The sequence below is a fragment of the Herpailurus yagouaroundi genome, unplaced genomic scaffold (assembly GCF_014898765.1).
Source record: "Herpailurus yagouaroundi ecotype Mexico unplaced genomic scaffold, PumYag 28, whole genome shotgun sequence".
Taxonomy (NCBI): Eukaryota; Metazoa; Chordata; class Mammalia; order Carnivora; family Felidae; genus Herpailurus; species Herpailurus yagouaroundi.
The window spans coordinates 38628733-38647568 of record NW_024412376.1 but is presented as its reverse complement, the minus strand read 5'-3'; the positions used below and the strand labels follow the sequence as shown (position 1 = coordinate 38647568).

At 37.5% G+C, this 18836-nt stretch overlaps 2 protein-coding genes across 8 annotated transcripts in view; one reads left to right on the top strand and one right to left on the bottom strand.

Moving 5' to 3' along the window:
* The window catches only part of LRBA (LPS responsive beige-like anchor protein), a 772087-nt gene that overhangs the window by 717099 nt on the left and 36152 nt on the right, over nucleotides 1-18836 (bottom strand). The gene's annotated exons all lie outside the window — the stretch shown is intronic.
* Nucleotides 2447-2764, top strand: LOC121039858 (translation machinery-associated protein 7; the record flags this gene model as incomplete). Its single annotated transcript, XM_040490276.1, has 1 exon — nucleotides 2447-2764. A coding segment is annotated over one exon (177 nt), but the record flags the coding sequence as incomplete, so codon positions are not given.

The window sequence follows — 18836 nt, the reverse complement described above, 5'->3', positions numbered from 1 at the left end:
AAAGAGCCCACCACAGACTCACTTGCTCCAAGAGCCATCACAGAGGCAGCAGTTTGAGAGGTGCGTGAGCTGTAATTTTAAAAGTTGTGTTGACTAGAGTCACCTGGGTGGCTCAGTCAGTTAAACACCCAACTCTTACTTTCTGCTCAGGTCATGATGTCACAGTTCATGGATTCAAGCACCATGTCAGGCTCTGCAATGACAGCACAGAGCCTGCTTGGGATTCTTTCTCCCTCTCTGCTCCTCCCTCGCTCTCTCTCCTAAAGGAAAACAAAAGCATTTAGTAAACTCTTGGATATTGGTCTTAGCAATATTTTTTGGATCTGTCTCCTCAGGCAAGGGTAACAAAACCAAAAATAAATAAAAAACACTACATCAAGCTAATGTTTTTGCACAGCAAAAGAAACCATCAACACAACAAAAAGGCAACCTAAGGAATAGGAGAAAATACTTCCAAATGATAAAACCGATAAAGGATTAGTATCCAAAATATATTTAAAGAACTCATACAACTCATTACCAAAAAAACATTCTAGGGGCGCCTGGCTGGCTCAGTCGGTTAAGCATCTGACTTTGGCTTGGGTCATGATCTCGCGTTTTGTGAGTTTGATCCCCGTGTCAGGCTCTGTGCTAACACTCAGAGCCTGGAGCCTGCTTCAGATTCTGTGTCTCCCTCCCTTTCTGCCCCTCCCCTGCTCCAGCTCTGTCTCTCTCTCTCTCCCTCAGAAATAAAAAATAAACATTAAAAAAAAATTTTTAATAAAAATAAAAAGAAAACATTCTGATTTAAAAATGGGCAGGGGCGCCTTGATGGCTCAGTCGGTTAAGCATTCAACTTGGGCTCAGGTCATGATCTTGCAGTTCGTGGATTCGAGCCTCGCTTAGGGCTCTGTGCTGACAGCTCAGAGCCTGAAGCCTGCTTAGGATTCTGTGCCTCCTTACCTCTCTGCCCTTCCCCCACTTGTGCTCTGTCTCTATCTCAAAACAAATACTAAAAAAAAATAAATAAAATGGGCAGAGAACCTAAAGAGACTTTTTCCAAAGAAGGCATACAGAGAGCCAACAGACACATGAAAAGACGCTCAACATTACTAATCATCAGGGAAATGAAAATCAAAATCGCAACAGGATATCAGCTCATACCAGTCAGAAAGTCTGGTATCAAAAAGACAAGAAATAGGGCTACCTGGGGGCACCTGGGTGGCTCAGTCAGTTGAGTATCCAACTCTTGATTTTGATTCAGGTCACAATCTCACTGGTTGTGAGTTCGAGCCCCATGTTGGGCTCTGAACTGACAGCACAGTGCCTGCTTGGGATTCTCTCTCTCTCTCTCTCTCTCTCTCTGTCTCTCTCTCAAAATAAAGAAATAAACTTTAAAAGATAGATAAAATAAAATACAGAGCCTGGGTGGCTTAGTTGTTTGTGCAGCCAACATCAGCTCAGGTCATGATTTCACAGCTCCTGAGTTTGAGCCCCACATTGGGCTCTCTACTCTCAGTACAGAGCCCACTTTGAATCCTCTGTTTTCCTCTCTCTCTGCCCCTCCCCTGCTCACTCACTCTCTCTCTCAAAAAATTAAATTAAATTAAAATAAAATAAAAAGAAATAGGGGCACCTGGGTGGCTCAGTCAGTTAAGCATCAAACACTTGATTTCAGCTCAGGTCATGATCTTGTGGTTTGCAAGATCAAGCCTCGAGCCCCACGTCAGGCTCCATGCTAACAGGGCAGAGCCTGCTTTGGATTCTCCCTCTCCTTCTCTCTCTGCCCCTCCCTCCCTTAAAAATAAATAAACTTTTTTAAAAAAGGCAAAAAATAATAACTGTTGATGAGGATGTGGAGAAAAAGGAACCATCGTGTGTACTATTGTTGAGAATGTAAATTGGTGCAGCCACTATGGAAAATAGCATGATGATTCCTCAAAAAATTAAAAACAGGCTTCCTATTTTTGTTTTTTTATTTATTTTTTTTAAGGTTTTATTTATTTGGGGGGGGGGGGGGGGGGGCGCCCAGAGAGAGAAAGGGAGAGAGAATCCCAAGCATGCTCCACGTTGTCAGTGAGAAGCCCAATGCAGGGCTCAAACTCACAAACCATGAGATCATGACCTGAACCAAAACCAAGAGTCAGACGCTCAACCAAGTGAGCCACCCAGACACTCCTTTTTTTTTTTTTAAGTTTTTTATTTATTTACTTTGAGAGAGAGACAGAGGAAGTGAGCAGGGGAAGGGCAGAGAGAGAGAGGAAGAGAGAGAGAATCCCAAGCAGGCTCCACACTGTCAGTACGAAGCCCAATATGGCGCTCAAATCCATGAACCCTGAGATCATGACCTGAACCAAAACCAAAAGACGGACGCCTAACCGACTGAGCCACCCAGCCACCCCGAAATAGGCTTCCTGTTTGGGGGAGGGTGTGGGAAAAGGACAGCAGGAGCCACATACAGCCATGAAGTGGTAAGAAGCCCCTCAAGCAGCCAAATAAGCAGGCTAAGGAGATAGAAGAGGAAGATAAAGCATTCAAGCAGAAACAGAAAGAGGATCAGAAGAAACTTGAGTACCTAAAAGCACAGGTTGTAGGGAAAGGACGCCTGGCCACAGGTGGAATTAAGAAATCTGGCAAAAAGTAAGTTGTTCCTTGGCCTCAGGCAATGGTGATCTTTAATTCCATTCCTGTTTAAACATCTGGATTCCCTGTCATAGCATCTGTTGCCACCTATAGCTAGAATGAAGTGTTGTCTTAGTTGTACATTTAAGAATAAACTTTTGTAGAGGCGCCTGGGTGGCGCAGTCGGTTAAGTGTCTGACTTCAGCCAGGTCACGATCTCGTGGTCCGTGAGTTCGAGCCCCGCGACGGGCTCTGGGCTGATGGCTCAGAGCCTGGAGCCTGTTTCCGATTCTGTGTCTCCCTCTCTCTCTGCCCCTCCCCTGTTCATGCTCTGTCTCTCTCTCTGTCCCAAAAAATAAATAAATGTTGAAAAAAAAATTTTTTTTAAAATACATGCAACAGAGTATTATTCAGCCATAAAAAAAGAATGAAATCTTGCCAATTGCAACAATGTGCATGCATCTAAGGAGTATACTACTAAGTGAAACAAGTCAATCAGAGAAAGATAAATACGGTATGATTTCACATATATGTGAAATCTGAGAAACAAGACAAAGAAAACAAACAAACCAAAAAAAACTCTTAAATATAGAGAACAAACTGGTAGTTACCAGAGGGAAGGTAGGTGGGGTGACAGGTGAAATAGATGGAGATTAAGACTATATTTATCATGATGAGCACCAAGTAATGTATAGAACTGTCAAATCACTATATAGTACACCTGAAACTAATGTAACATGTACATTAATTATACAAGAATTTAAAAATAAGTTAATTTTTTTTAATTAAAATTAGAACTACCATATGATCCAACAATTCTACATCTGGTTATTGATCCAAAGAAAACAAAACCACTACATTGAAAAGATAAATGCACCCCTATGTTCACTACAGCATAATTATTAATAGCCAATATATGGAAGCAATCTAAGTATCCACTAATAGATGAATGGATAAAGGAAATGCAGTGCATGTGTGCACACGTACATGCGCACATGCATGCATGCACACACACACACACACAGCACCCTGGAATATTACTCAGCCATAAAAGAGAATGAAATCTTTTGCCATTTATAATACCGTGGATAGACCTAGAGGGTATTATGCTAAGTGAAATAACTCACACAGAAAAAGACAAATACGGTATGATTTCACTGTATGAAATCTAAAAAACAAATGAATAAATAAAACAAAACAGAAACAGAATCTAAATACAAAGAACAAACTGGAGGTTGCCAGAAGGGAAGGAATATGGACTCAGCAAAATAAGTTAAGGGGATTAAGAGGTACAAAGTTCCAGTTATAAAATAAATAAGTCACTGGGTTTATATAAAGTACAACAGAACAAATATAGTCAATAATACTTTAACAACTTCATATGGTGACAAATGATAACCAGACTTTTCATGGTGAGTACTTCATAATGTATATAAATATCAAATCACTATACTGTATACCCAAAACTAATATAATATTGTACGTCAGCAATACTTCAATTTAATTAAAAAAAAAAAAAAAAGGGCGGGGGGGGAAGCTAACCACCACACACAGAAAGCAATACTGAACTTGTGGTCTGACCCTAATCAAATTGATAACCTGCTAAAAAAAAAAAAAAAAAAAAAATCACTTTTCTCCAAAGAATGTAACAGAGATCAGGGTCTAACAAGATAACATGATAACATTCACAAAATCTAGGACAGAAACCAAAACTACAAGAGTCAGGAAAATGTGATGAACTTCAATAAAAATGACAACATGTTACAAGTAGATTACTCAGATGCAGAAGTTATCAAAGATTTTAAAGCAGCTATTATAACTAAGCTTCAGGAGGTAAAGGTAAAGAAACATGAAATAAGTGGAAAGATAGAGATTCTCAGTACAGAAACTATGTAAGCAAAAGATATATTGAAAAATACACTAAGCCTGGACAGGCTCGTTATTAGAATAGAGATGACAGAGAACATAATCAGTAATTATGAAGGTAAATAAATATAAATTATATCCAATCTGAAGAACAGAGAAAGACTGGAAAGAAAATAATAATCTCAGGGACATATGGAAGTATCAAAAGTCTAATATACATGTCATTGGAGGCCCAGAAGAGGAGAATAGAAAGAGATTGAGGCAGAAAAATATTTGAATAAGCTTGACAAATTTGGAGCAACATGTAAATTACTTTGAATATAGCATCACTGTGTGCTCAAATTCTACATGACCTAACAGAATAGCGGCCCTCCAAGCAAAAACACTTCAATAGTGATGCAGAGTTCAAATTTCCCCCTGAAACATCAGACAATAATCTGGATTAATGACCTCTAAACCTCAGATTACACACTCCTATCAGTAAAAAATTAAGCAATCAGCTCACAGACATATTAATCCATAAATTATATATGGACTACTAAATACTAATCTAATATAAAAATATAAAATAAGAGGGGTGCCTGGGTGGCTCAGTTGGCTAAGCAACCACCTTTGGCTCGGGTCATGACCTCAAGGTTCATGGGTTCAAGCCTGGTGTCAGGCTCTGTGCTGACAGCTCAGAGCCTGGAGCCTGTTTCCGATTCTGTGTCTCCCTCTCTCTCCCTCTCTCTCTCTCTCCCTCTCTCTCTCTCTCTCTCTCTCTCTCTCTCTCTCTCTCTCTCTCTGCCCTTCCACCACTCACACTCCGTCTCTCTTAAAAATAAACATTAAAAAAAAAAAATTAAAAAAAATTTTAAATAAAAAGAAATTAAGGTAAAGAGATAAGCAATTTTTTGAATTTTTATACTGATATAAAAAATCCATCTGCACTCTCTTCTCTAAATTATTGTCTTTTTTAAAAATCGAAAGCAATGTGAATAAATACCCATTTGTTTTCAATCTTGGCTTAAACTATGATACACCAATTAGGTCTAATCTTAGTTTTAATGTCAAAACAAATTAAAATAGGAGTACACAAATATATGTAAATCCAATTGTAAGATGACATTCATTGGCTTTGCCAAAATTCAGTTATAATTTTCCAGTTTTTCTTACAAATTTATTACAAGTGTATTGTTTTTGAAATGAAAGTTCAAAACGTATAACTCATTTGAAGAAAATAGATTACAATTTTGTTCCTGTGTTTTTCAAGGTACAACTTTTACAACACATACTTTTCAGCAACAAAGTGAGAAAATAATGTAAATATTTCCAAACACATCCATTTTCACACATAAATTTCATTCAAAAAGAAGTTCTTGGGTGCCTGGCTGCCTCAGTAAGTAGACAAAGCAACTCTTGATCTGGAGGTGGTAAATTCAAGCCCCACTGTGGGCACAGAGCTTACTTTTAAAAAAAATTTGTTTTTTAAAGTTCTTTGTCACTCAAAGCTAAAATGCTACTTTTAAACACCAAAGGAAAGACTGTGTTAATATTTATAAAAATAACACTGAAAGTTACTCAAATGAAGAAAATTTATCTATAAAAGAAAAATGCCTATCTCATCTTTAAACTTAAGGTTTAAAAACTCTTATCATGCTATAACTACTGAACCTCTGAGTATTAAAAGATTTTTATAATCACTCCTCAACACAAAATTCTGCTAATAAGTCTACTATTTAAAATCTTTAAATCCACTTACTCAGGCACAAGTAAACACATCACAATAAACTGAAAGGAAATACATAGGTGAGGTTTGGATTATCACCCCCCGCCCCCCCAGGCTTCCTCAAGATGCCACACAAGCTATAAATCTCATCTTAACAAATGAAGGGGACCACTGTGAAGCTAAATATTTTTCTCATTTTTTATTACTTTATTACCCATTAAGAGATGAATATAAATTCTAATACTTTTTTCATCTACATTAGTGAGTCATCTTAAGCATCCTACTTTGAAGACCACTGTTTTTTATTAGAAAAAAAATTTTATTAAAAAATGATTGTTTCTATGTTTGAAGTTACAATCCAAGTTTTACCAAGTTTCCAAGGGGAAATTACACAGATGGCTTGGATACCTTTCTCAAAATTAAGGATAAATATATGAAATTATCTAAAAGTAGGATGAAACTTTTTCTGGAAAATTAATAGTGTTTCCCCTCTTACTGACAGTATTTCACTTAATGTTAACAACACTGAAAGGTAAATACTAATATTTACTTCTTGGAGGGGCGGCGCCTGGGTGGCTTAGCTGGTTAAGCATCTGACTATCTCAGCTCAGGTCATGATCTCATGGTTTGTGAGTTCAAACTCCACACTGGGCTCCACACTGACATCACAGAGCCTACTTAGGATTCTCTCTCTTCCTCTCTCTCTGACTCTCTCCCCCCTCTCAAAAATAAATAAATTTAAAAAGAATTTACTTTTTTTTTAGTCAACTTGCATTTGCTTTATTTCTAATAGCAGAATAACACTGAGTTTTAGAAATTTGTCGTCCATTCCCAAGCTTCAAAGTCAGCATTTACACCAAACATTTTTCTTCTTTCAAAAAACAACCATGCATTTAAGACAAAGAGACCAAGGGAGAAAGGAAGAAAATATTAACATGGATATGACTTAGTAACATCCATTCATAACTATCTTTTTTATTTCAGAAATAGAAAAAAGTACCCTTCCTAACTGTATTTGCCCTTTTTATTTTCAGCATTTCCCCCACATTCTAATAAGAAATGCAGAATTCCATGGCTCCCTAAAAAGATAACAAAATATAACATTTTTTTGATGGCACAGTCATTCATTAGTTGTATCATTACTATTCTTTAGAAAATCAAACACAAATTTTTTTATTGTCTTCCATATTGTTAACATTCTCAGTTGTAACTTCCACTACCATTAAATGAGCCAAAACCACCCTCAAGATCTTTCTAGTATATTATTTCAAATGTACTAAGAAAGCTAGACAATCAATTTTAAAAATTAAGTGTTAAATATGAGTCAATAATAGAGCTGTTAAGTAGACTAATGGCTGCCAGGGGCTGAAAGGAAGGAGGAATGGGGAGTGACTGTTAGTGGACACAAGATCTGTTTCTGGGGTGACTAAAACATTCTCTTATTAGTAGTACTAGCCATAAACTTTGTCAATACAATAAAAGTCACTGAATTGTATGCTTTCAAATACTGAGTTTTAAGGTATGTGAATTTTATCTCAATAAAAACAACTGAATTTAAAATACTGAGTCAACAAAGTCTTTTTTTTTTTTTTTTTTTGATAAAGCATTTGCACCAGCATGCACAAAAGAGAGCAAGGGAAGGACAGAGGGAGAGGGAAAGAATTTTATGCAGGCTTCATGCTCAGCATGGAACCTGAAACAGGGCTTAATCTCACAACCATGAGATCCTGACCTGAGCCAAAACACGACCGTGAAATCCTGACCTAAGATGAAATCAAGAGTTGGACAGTTAACCAACTGAGCCACCCAGGCAGCCCAGCCACTTCTTGGGCAGTCTGAATACAGCCCTCTGTTAAATATTCAAACACTCTCACTTTCCAGTTTGGGGCAGGTGCAGTTATATAGTGGCAAGACCTGGAACATTCAAGAGCAGGGATTGCTGGAGATGATGATGGCTGGACATCTCTTTTTTTTTATAGTTTCAGAGCCTCTCTATAAATCTCCTTCACAACTTGGTAGTCTTGAGTTGAACTTCAGCTCAAGGTTCTAAGCACAAGCATTCTGCCTACCCTTAAAAGTCACATCATCTCATTTCTGCCATACTCCGTAAGTTGAAAGCCACAAAAATCCTTCTGGTTTCAAGAGGAGGGAACATTAATTCTATTCACCATGTAGGAAGAACATGAGATGAAAAATACTGTTGCATTCATCTTTGCAAAATACCATCTGACTCAGGGATGATTTTTCAGTAATCAAGGTTGCCCAAATTCTGACCTCTAACATCAGTGGTATATCACTAACACTGCATACACTACTTTACTAATGTAGTATATAATTTAAACATATGCACTAAAACTGAAATTTAAAAACTTTTTTTTTAACGTTTATTTATTTTTGAGACAGAGAGAGACAGAGCATGAACGGAGAAGGGTCAGAGAGAGGGAGACACAGAATCAGAAACAGGCTCCAGGCTCTGAGCTGTCAGCACAGAGCCCGACACGGGGCTCGAACTCACGGACCGCGAAATCATGACCTGAGTCGAAGTCGGCCGCTTAACCAACCGAGCCACCCAGGCGCCCCTAAAAAGACAAATTTTTAAATCTAGACAGAAGCTATTATTTCCTTGCTTAATCCACTTTAGCAATCACTCTTAAGAGTGATGAAGTTTCAATTCCTACAAAAGGAAATTTCAATCAAATAAACCATGGTTTTTGAAGATAAAACTGTTAAATAAAAATATTGATGGGGCTCCTGGGTGGCCCAGTCAGTTAAGCATCTGACTCTTGATCTCAGCTGAGGTCATGATCTACAGCTTGTGAGTTCGAGCCCTGTGTCACGCTCTGTGCTGACGATGCAGGAACCTGCTTGGGATTCTCTCTCTCCTTCTCTCTCTCTCCCCTTCCTTCTCTCATGCTCTCTCTCAAAATAAATAAATATTTAAAATATATATATAGAGAGAGAGACAAGGAAAAACAAGACCAGATACTGTATTTCACCAATTTTAAGGCTCTTTTAATATTCATATTTCAAGTATCTCTAAGAATGCATATAACATACAGAGGTACCTTGTTAACCAAGCAGCAGCCCTGTAGAAATTTGGTTATTTCTACTGGTAAGACTGGACAATGCAACCATTCTTGTCAAAAACCATTTAAGTATCATTTGAGAAAGGATTGAGTCCTAGTTCTTTGTCTTAAAAAGCACCCCATTAGTACCTTCTGATAAAATCAAGAAAGTACCAGCATCAAAATTTGCAAATAGGTGAATGACTTGCAAGAACATCCCAGAGAGGGGTGTTGGGTGGCTCAGTCAGTTAAGCATCCAATTTTGGCTCAGGTCATGATCTCATGGTTCTTGAGTTCGAGCCCCACATCAGGCCCTGCACTGACAGCTCAGAGCCTGGAGCCTGCTTTGGATTGTGTGTCTCCCTCTCTCTCTGCCTCTCTATCAAAATTAAATAAAAATAAACTTTAAAAAAAAAAAAAAGGTGATTTAGGGCTGCCTGGGTGACTAAGTTAAGCATCCAACTTTGGCTCAGGTCATGATCTCATGGTTCATGGGTTTGAGCCCTGTGTCAGACTCTGTGCTAACAGCTTGAAGCTTGGAACCTGCTTCGATTCTGTGCCTCCCTCTCTCTCTCTACCCCTCCCCAATTGGCACTCTTGTCTCTTTCAAAAATAAATATTAAAAAACAATTTTTTGGGGGGGTGCCTGAGTGGCTCAGTCAGTTAAGCATCCAACTCAGTTTCAGCTAGGTCATGATCTCGTGGTTCCTGAGTTCAAGCCTTGTGTGAGGCTCTTCACTGACAGTGCAGGGACTCCTTGGGATTCTCCCTCTCCCCCTCTTTCTGCCCTTCCCCCACTCTTGTTCACTCTACTCAAAATCAATAAACATTTTAAAATTTTTTCTTAAGTGATTTAGTGGCACCTGGGTAGCTCAGTCAGTTGAGCATCCAACTCTTGATTTCGGTTCTAGTCATTATCCCAGGGTCATGGGATTGAGCCTCTAGTCAGTCTCCTCACTGAGCATGGAGCCTGCTGAAGATTCTCTCTCTCTCTCTCTCTCTCTCTCTCTCTCTCTCTCTCTCCCCCCTCTGCCCCTCCCCTACCCACATGCTCTCTCTCTCTAAAATAAAAATAAATAATCAAAATATAAAAATAAATGTTTAAAAAATTATTTAGAACATTTGGACTAAGAATATCAACAGTTTCAGATATATCTTAAACAATTTATGTTGCTTATACTTGTCTTTACATGTATGCAAAGAAATGACATATAGTAAAAAATTTCACTTCCAACTAAGGGTGTTTTTAGTAAGTATAGAATACCTCACTGACAACAAGTAACAACCAGTTACAAGATATAATAGGTGAGAAAATCCCATTTACAATAGCACCATAAAAGAGAAAATAAATTAAGAATAAACTCAGGGCTCCTGAGTGGCTCAGTTGGTTGAGCATCCGGCTTCGGCTCAGGTCATGATCTCATGGTCTGTAGATTCAAGCCTCACGTCAGGCTCTGTGCTGACAGCTCAGAGCCTGGAGCCTGCTTCGGATTCTGTGTCTCCCTCTCTCTCTGCCCTGCCCCTGCTCATGCTCGGTCTCTCTCTGTCTCAAAAATCAATATAAAAAAAATTTTTTTTAATTTTTTTAAAGAATAAACTTAACAAAAAGTCTATATGAAGAAAATAATAAACTTTCCCGAAAGGAACAAAAGTAGACTTGAACAAATGGAAAGATATTCCATGCTCTAGGCTAAAATGCCTCAATATAATTCTACCTAATATATTTAATAAATGTTGGGGCGCCTGGGTGGCGCAGTCGGTTAAGCGTCCGACTTCAGCCAGGTCACGATCTCGCGGTCCGTGAGTTCGAGCCCCGCGTCGGGCTCTGCGCTGATGGCTCAGAGCCTGGAGCCTGTTTCCGATTCTGTGTCTCCCTCTCTCTCTGCCCCTCCCCCGTTCATGCTCTGTCTCTTTCTGTCCCAAAAATAAAAATAAAAACGTTGAAAAAAAAATTAAAAAAAAAATAATAACAAAAAAAAATAAATGCAATGTGTTCCCAATAAAAATACCAATGAGGTTTTTTGTTTTGTTTTGTTTTGTTTTGTTTTGAGAGAGATAGAGAGATAGAGCATGAGCAGGCAGGGGCAGAGAGAGAGGGAGACACAGAATCCAAAGCAGGATCCTCTGAGCTATCAGCACAGAGCCCGAAGCGGGGCTCAAACCCACAAACCATGAGATCATGACCTGAACTGAAGTCAGACGCTTAACCAACTGAGCCACCCAGGCACTCCCCCCAATGACCTTTATAATGAAACTGGACAAGTTGATACTAATGTTAACATAGAAAAATAAATTTCCAAGATTCAGCTAGGAAAACATTCTAAAAAGAACTATGAAGACAGACTAACTCTACCAGATACTAAAATATACTATAAAACCTCTAAAATGGACAAAGAGAAAAGTTCAGAAACAGACCAACAATTTAAAATATCAGGTATATGAAAAAGGTGATATCCTAAATCATCTGGGTGAAGTTGGTCTTTAGTACTGGGACAAATAAGTAGCCACTTGGAAAAAAGATAAATTAGATCCATTCTTCATACCACACAGAAGAAGGGATTAGAAACCTTCATGTAAAAAACGAAACTATACAATAGCAAACAATGGGCAAATTTCTATGTAAGCTGAATTCAGGGAAAGCCTTCAAAAATTCAACCATAAAAAAGGAAAATATTACTAAATTTAACTGTATTAAAATAAAGTATTTTGATGGCAAAATACCATAAACAAAGATACAAAGAGCAAACTAGGAGAAAGTATTTGCAACATATATCTAAGAAAACTAGTATCCCTCACATGCAAAAATATTTTTTTAATTGTAGGATAAAAGACCAAAAATTCTATTTAGAAAAATGGATGAAAGACATAAATATACATAAATTTACAAAAAAGATATAAAAGTGGTCCTTAAACATGTGAAAAGATATTAAAAACTCACTTACAATCACAGAAATAAAAATTTTAAACTCCACTGAAATAAGGTTTCTCACCCATCAGACTAGCAAAAACATAAGAAACTTGACAAGATATGCTGTGAGTAAACAGGCACTTACATATATTGCTAGTGGGAATGCAAAATGGTTCAGCCCACATGAGGGTGAATATTATCTACTATCTAACAAAACTACAATTGCATTTACACTTCTACCCATCTATTCCACTTCTAAGAATATATCTTAGAGGTATATCTCCACAATACAAAAACTGATTTGAACAAATCAAAAGTTATTTATCACAGCATTGTTTGAAAATATTGGGAACTATCTAAATGTCCAAGAATAGGAGATTAGTTTAATAAACAGTGGCATATACACACAAAAGAAAACCATTCGCCCATAAAAAATAATGAGGAAGATCCTAAGGAATAATACAGAGTGATTTCAATGAGCAACTGTTAAGTGAAAACAGCAAAGTTCAAAAAAATGTATGCTGGGTGCCAAGACCATTCAAAGGGGAAAGGACAGTCAACAAATGGTTCTGAGAAAACCAAATATCCACATGCAAAAGAATGAACTCAGACCCTAAACTTATACCATATACAAAAATTAACTCAAAACGGATCAAAGATCTAAATGTCAGACCTAAAACTGTAGAAAACTTAACACAGGGCAAAAGCTTCACAACACTGGATTTGGCAATGATTTCTTGGATATGACAATAAAGGCACAGGAAACATTAGAAAAAATACACAAACTGGGCTTCATGAAAATTTTAAAATTTTTGTGCATCAAAAAAGACACTATCAACAGAGTAAAATGGCGGAGTGCCTGGGTGGGTTAGTCGGTTGAGTGTCTGACTTCAGCTCAGGTCTCACCTTCGTGAGTTCAGGCCCTGCACTGGACTTGCTGCTGTCAGCACAAAGCCAGCTTCGGATCCTCTGTCCCCATCCCCCTCTCTCACCCTCCTCCACTCACGCTTGCTCTCTCTCTAAAATAAATAAACATTAAAAAAAAGAGAGTGAGTTGGGGCACTTCAGTGGCTCAGTCAGTTAAGCGTCTGACTTCAGCTCACGTCATGATCTCGCAATCCATGGATTCAAATCCTGTGTCGGACTCTGTGCTGACAGCTCAGAGCCTGGAGCCTGCTTTGGATTCTCTGTCTCTATTTATATCTCTGCACCTGCCCCACTCGCACTCTGTCTCTCAAAAATAAACAAACATTTTTTTTTTAATTTTAATAAAAAAAAAGAGAGACAAAGTAAAATGGCAATGCACAGAATAGGAGAAAATATTTGCAAATCACAAATATTTGTAAAATCTGATAAGGGGTTAATAGCCAGAATCTATACAGAACTCCTAAAACTGTACAAAAATGAACAACCCAATTCAAAAATGGGCAAAGACTTGAATAAAAAATATACAAATGGCCAATAATCACATGAAAAGATGCCTAACATCACTTAATCACTAGGGAAATAAAAATCAAAATTACAATGAGCCATCCATTGGGATAGTTACTAAAAGAAGGAAAGAAGGAAGGAAGGAAGGAAGGAAGGAAGGAAGGAAGGAAGGAAGGAAGGAAAGAAAATAAGAAGTGTTGGCAAGGATGTGGAGAAATTGGAACTGTACGCTGTTGGGAAGAATGTAAAATGGCACAGCCACTGTGGAAACCAGTATGGCAGTTTGAAAAAATTAAAAATAAAATTACCATATGATCCAGCAATTCCACTTCTGGGTATATGCCCAAAATAAATAAAAGCAAGGTCTTAAAGAGATATTTGTCCACTCATGTTCACAGCAACATTATTTAAAATAGCCAAAATGTATCCATCAACAGATGAATAGATAAGCAAATGTGGTATATACATACAAAAAATATTATTCAGCTTTAAGAGGAAAGGAAATCCAGCAATATATGACAAGATAGACAAATCCTGAGGCCATTATGCTAAGTGAAATAAGCCAGTCACAAAAAAGCAAATACTGTGTGATTCCACTTATGTAAGGTTAAAGTAGTCAGAATCAGACAGAGAAGAGAATGGTGGTTGTCAGTAGCTGGGGGAAGAGGGTAATATAGAGTTATTGTTTAATGGGTATAAAATTTCTGGGGCGACTGGGTGGCTCAGTCGGTTGAGCGTCCGACTGGCTCAGGTCATGATCTCACAGTCTGTGGGTTCGAGCCCCGTGTCGGGCTCTGTGCTGACAGCTCAGAGCCTGGAGCCTGCTTCCGATCCTGTGTCTCCCTCTCTCTCTGCCCCTCCCCCGCTCTCACTTTGTCTCACTCTGTCTCTCAAAAATAAATAAATGTAAAACAAAAAAAATTTTTTTTAATAATGGGTATAAAATTCAGTTTTATAAAATGAAAAGAGTTCTAGAGATGGATGGTGGTGATGGATGCACCCTATGAACATACTTAGTACTAGTTCAGTAGAACTGAATTATTAGGATTGTAAATTTTATGCTCCAAATATTTTACCATAATAAAAACTATTGGAGGTAAAAAAGCATATGCTACTTCATTACCTACATACCTATATATCAATATCTATCTTGTATATATATATACACATACTGTGTATATATGTGTATACACCTATATATACACATATATGTGCACAGTATGTGTATATGTGTATACATATACACATATATGTATATATATGTATATACACATATATGTGTATATAGATAGATATGTGTATATTTATATGTGTGTGTATATATATAGATAGATATATAGATATGTAGATAATGAAGTAGCATATGCTTTTTTATGTGTATATATATCTTATATATATATATTTTATGTGTATATATTTTTTATGTGTATATATCTTATATATATGAGCTTCTATATAGAGTGTATGTATGTGTGTATATATATATATAACTTATATGCATATGAGCTTCCATATAGAAATAGAATCTAATCATCAGCAATCATGAGATATATAAATATATATCTATATAGAGATATATTTTATCTTTTTTCCAAGTGCCTACTTATAAATATAGATACAGATATAGATATATAGGTATGCAAATCTAAAAAGATACATAGATATCTGCTTTACTTAACAAAAACAAATTAAAGGCAAATCAGAAAACAATGAGGCTGGTTACCTATGAGAGAAGGAAATACATTCTATATATTCAATAAAAGTTTTTATTAAATCAAGAAAGATGGGGGCACTAAAATCAAAACCAAGACTTCAACTGCAGTTCAAATTAATACCACAGCCATATAGAAGGGAGAAATCCCAGTAATTTATGAACACGGTTCCACTAAATATATATACCCAGTCTTGGATGGAGGAGGGGTTGAACAGCAAACAAACTTTGATTCTTTTTAGTAGGTAGGCTCTCTGTGTGTGGTAGTGGTATATAGTGCTAGAAATTCTGTACCTATTTTAGAAGTATTTTACAACTGAGCAAATGAGATACACAGATACTTTTGGAAGCCTCTCACTGTGGAGGGGGAAGCAGACAAACATGGAACAGTGGAACACAAACAAGAATCCTACAGGGATAGACTGGAGTTGGAGAGATCAGTGTGAACTCAAAAATTACCAAAAATGTGTGTGTGCATACATGTAAGCATGTACAAAATATGCACACACATGTGCATATAAGTATATATACATATATGTGTTTGTGTATATATGCTCATATTTACATATCTGAATACATGTGTATCTTCCTTTCTCCATCAACTGAAACAACCCAAAAGCAAAGATGCCTCCAGAATAATGATAACCCCTAGCACCCAAATCCTGGTCTCTAAGACTATTCCCCACAAAGGAACCTAAGCTCCTCAGAAAAGTGACTCATTCCAAGATAGGTAAAAAAGAAAAAAAGGAAAAAAATAGCCTGGAATATATTATTATGTCAGAAAAGATGGAAGTATATCAAAATTTGAGCATCAAAATATATTAGGGCAATAATAACTAGAAAAAAAAGGAATCTAAAAGTTTTTATCTATAATAAATAGATAAATATGTAAATGGGGGAGAAGAGAGGATTCTTGCTTTCTGTAGAATGCCAAGGCTGACCAGTAAATGTGAAGGGAATGCCAGAGTTGAAAAATTATCGTTTTCCAACTATCATTATAAAGGTTTGTTTAGGCAATAATCATCCATGCTTGCTAACTTGAGGGAGAAATTTTGACAAGTAGCAGGATAACTGCATTATTTTAAAGTGTATCCTGGGGCACCTGGGTGGCTCAATCAGTAAAGCGTCTGACTTTGGCTCAGGTCATGATCTCACGGTTCCTAAGTTCAAGCCCAGCACCAAGCTTTCCACTGTCAGGCTCTCTGCTTCAGATCCTATGTCTCCCTCTCATTCTGCCCCTCCCCGGCTTATGTTCTCCCTCTCTCAAAAATAAATAAACATTAAAGTAAAACAAAATAAAGTGTATCCTCACAGATTGCTTACTAATTGCAAGGGTAAAAATAAGAGCTCTACACAGTGGAGACATAAGACAACACCTCAAGCAAGTGACAAAAATCATCATCACCAATGAAGACCAAATGACTATGGTAGGACTACAGATTTGATGCCATCAAAGAAGAACATCATCACTATGTAGAATTTTTATCAAGAATTTATAACCTGGGGGCCCCTGGGTGGCTCAGTCATTAGAGCACCCGACTTCAGCTCAGGTCAGGATCTCACAGTCTGTGGGTTCGAGCCCTGTGTCGGGCTCTGTGCTGACAGCTCAGAGCATGGAGCCTGCTCTGGATTCTGTGTCTCCCTCTCTCTCTCTGCCCCTCTCCTGCTCATCCCCCCCACTCTCTCTCTCAAAAATAAAAACATTTAAAAAAATTTTTTTAGAATTTTAATCATGAGCAATTATCAGAAAAACCCAGAATGAGAAACACTCTATCTTTAAAAAAAAAGACTGTATTATTCAACTTAACAACATCATAAAAGACAAAGTCTGTAGAACTATTCCAGATTAAAAGAAACTGAAGAGATGGGGTGCCTGGGTGGCTCAGTCAGTTAGGCATCCAACTTTGGCTCAGGTCATGCTCTCACAGTTCATGAGTTCAAGCCCTACATCTGGCTCTGTGCTGGCAGCACAAGGCCTGCTTGGGATTCTTTCTTTCTTCTTTCTCTCTCTTTTCTCTCCCTCCCTCCCTCCCTCCCTCCCTCTCTCTCTCTCTCTCTCTCTCTGCCCCTTCTCTGCTCGCAGGCACTCTCCCCCTCTCAAAATAAATAAATAAACATTAAATAAAGTTAAAATGCCTATTTAAAAAAAAGTACTAAAACAGAGTGGTTATAACCTAAGTGGTTCAGTCAGCTGAATTTATTTTTTATACTAATGAAAATACAAAGTAGAGAAAACAGGTTTTACATTACTGCAGATTTCAATTTTTGGCATGTACCATATGTACAATGCTTTATATGTACCATATGTGACAATGTTATTTCAGTTCTGTTTCTACATAAATGCATTTAAAAAAAAAAAGTGTTGACTGAATTCACATTTGGTAGCTACAAGTTGGAATGGAAAGTTTAAAGAAAGTGGAAAAATCATCAGACTAGATAATTCTTAGGAAGTTATTTAGTACATAGTTCTTTTTCTCCCACTTTCTACTTCTGCACCTGTCATATGTGTAAATGCACACGTCACAATGTGGATTTCCAGGTTTTTTCACCAGCTCAGTGAATTGCCTAAATATGTTCCATTACATCCAAAGTCTCCCAGTTCACTTGGTTATAGTGATAAGCATTGTCCTACATTCTGTGGCTCCTTTGTTCAGTATGCCCTCTGTGGTCATTTATTTGACTAACCTTATTGATTTTTCTTTAGCCCCTTCCAGGAGTAGAAATTTGGCGGTAAAAATCATGCAATTACACAGATGGGATAAGGAAAAAAGATGGAATAAGTAATGCGGATTTTAGAAGAAGAATTAAAAAATCAGTAAGGAAGAGGCAGTATAGTAGTAGCAAGCCTACAAGATGGTTCCCAATAATTCTCACTCCCTGGTGTTCATGCCCTTGTACATTCTTAAATTCTTACAAACTGCTGGTGGGAATAGAAAATAATACAACTGATTGGGAAAACAGATTCTTTTTTCGTTGGTTTTTTGTTTGTTTGTTTTGAGAGTGAGCAAATGAGGGAGGAGCAGAAAGGGAGGGGGACAGAGGATCTGGAGGGGGCTCCGTACTGACAGCAGACAGCCCAACTAGGGCTTTCAAACCCAAAAAAACCATGAGATCATGACCTGAGCCAAAATTGTACGCTTAAGCGAGCCACCCCGGCGCCCTGAAACAGATTCTTAAAACATTATACATATACCTACCATTTGATTCAGCCATCCCACTCCTAGGTATTTATCTAAGAAAAATGAAAAGTTTGTGTCCCAAGACCTGTATACAAATATGCACTGTAGCTTTATTTGCAATATGAATATTTGCAAAAGAAATGGAAACAATGAGACATTTTTCAACAAGTGAATGGATAAAAAATTTATGATATATCCACACAATGAAATACTAATCAGCAATTAAGAACATGAAATATTGAGGGGCACCTGGGTGGCTTAGTTAGTTGAGCGTCTGACTTTGGCTCAGGTCATTATCTCAAGGTTCATGAGTTCAAGCCCTGCATCAGACTCTCTGCCGTCAGTGCAGAGCCTGCTTCAGATCCTC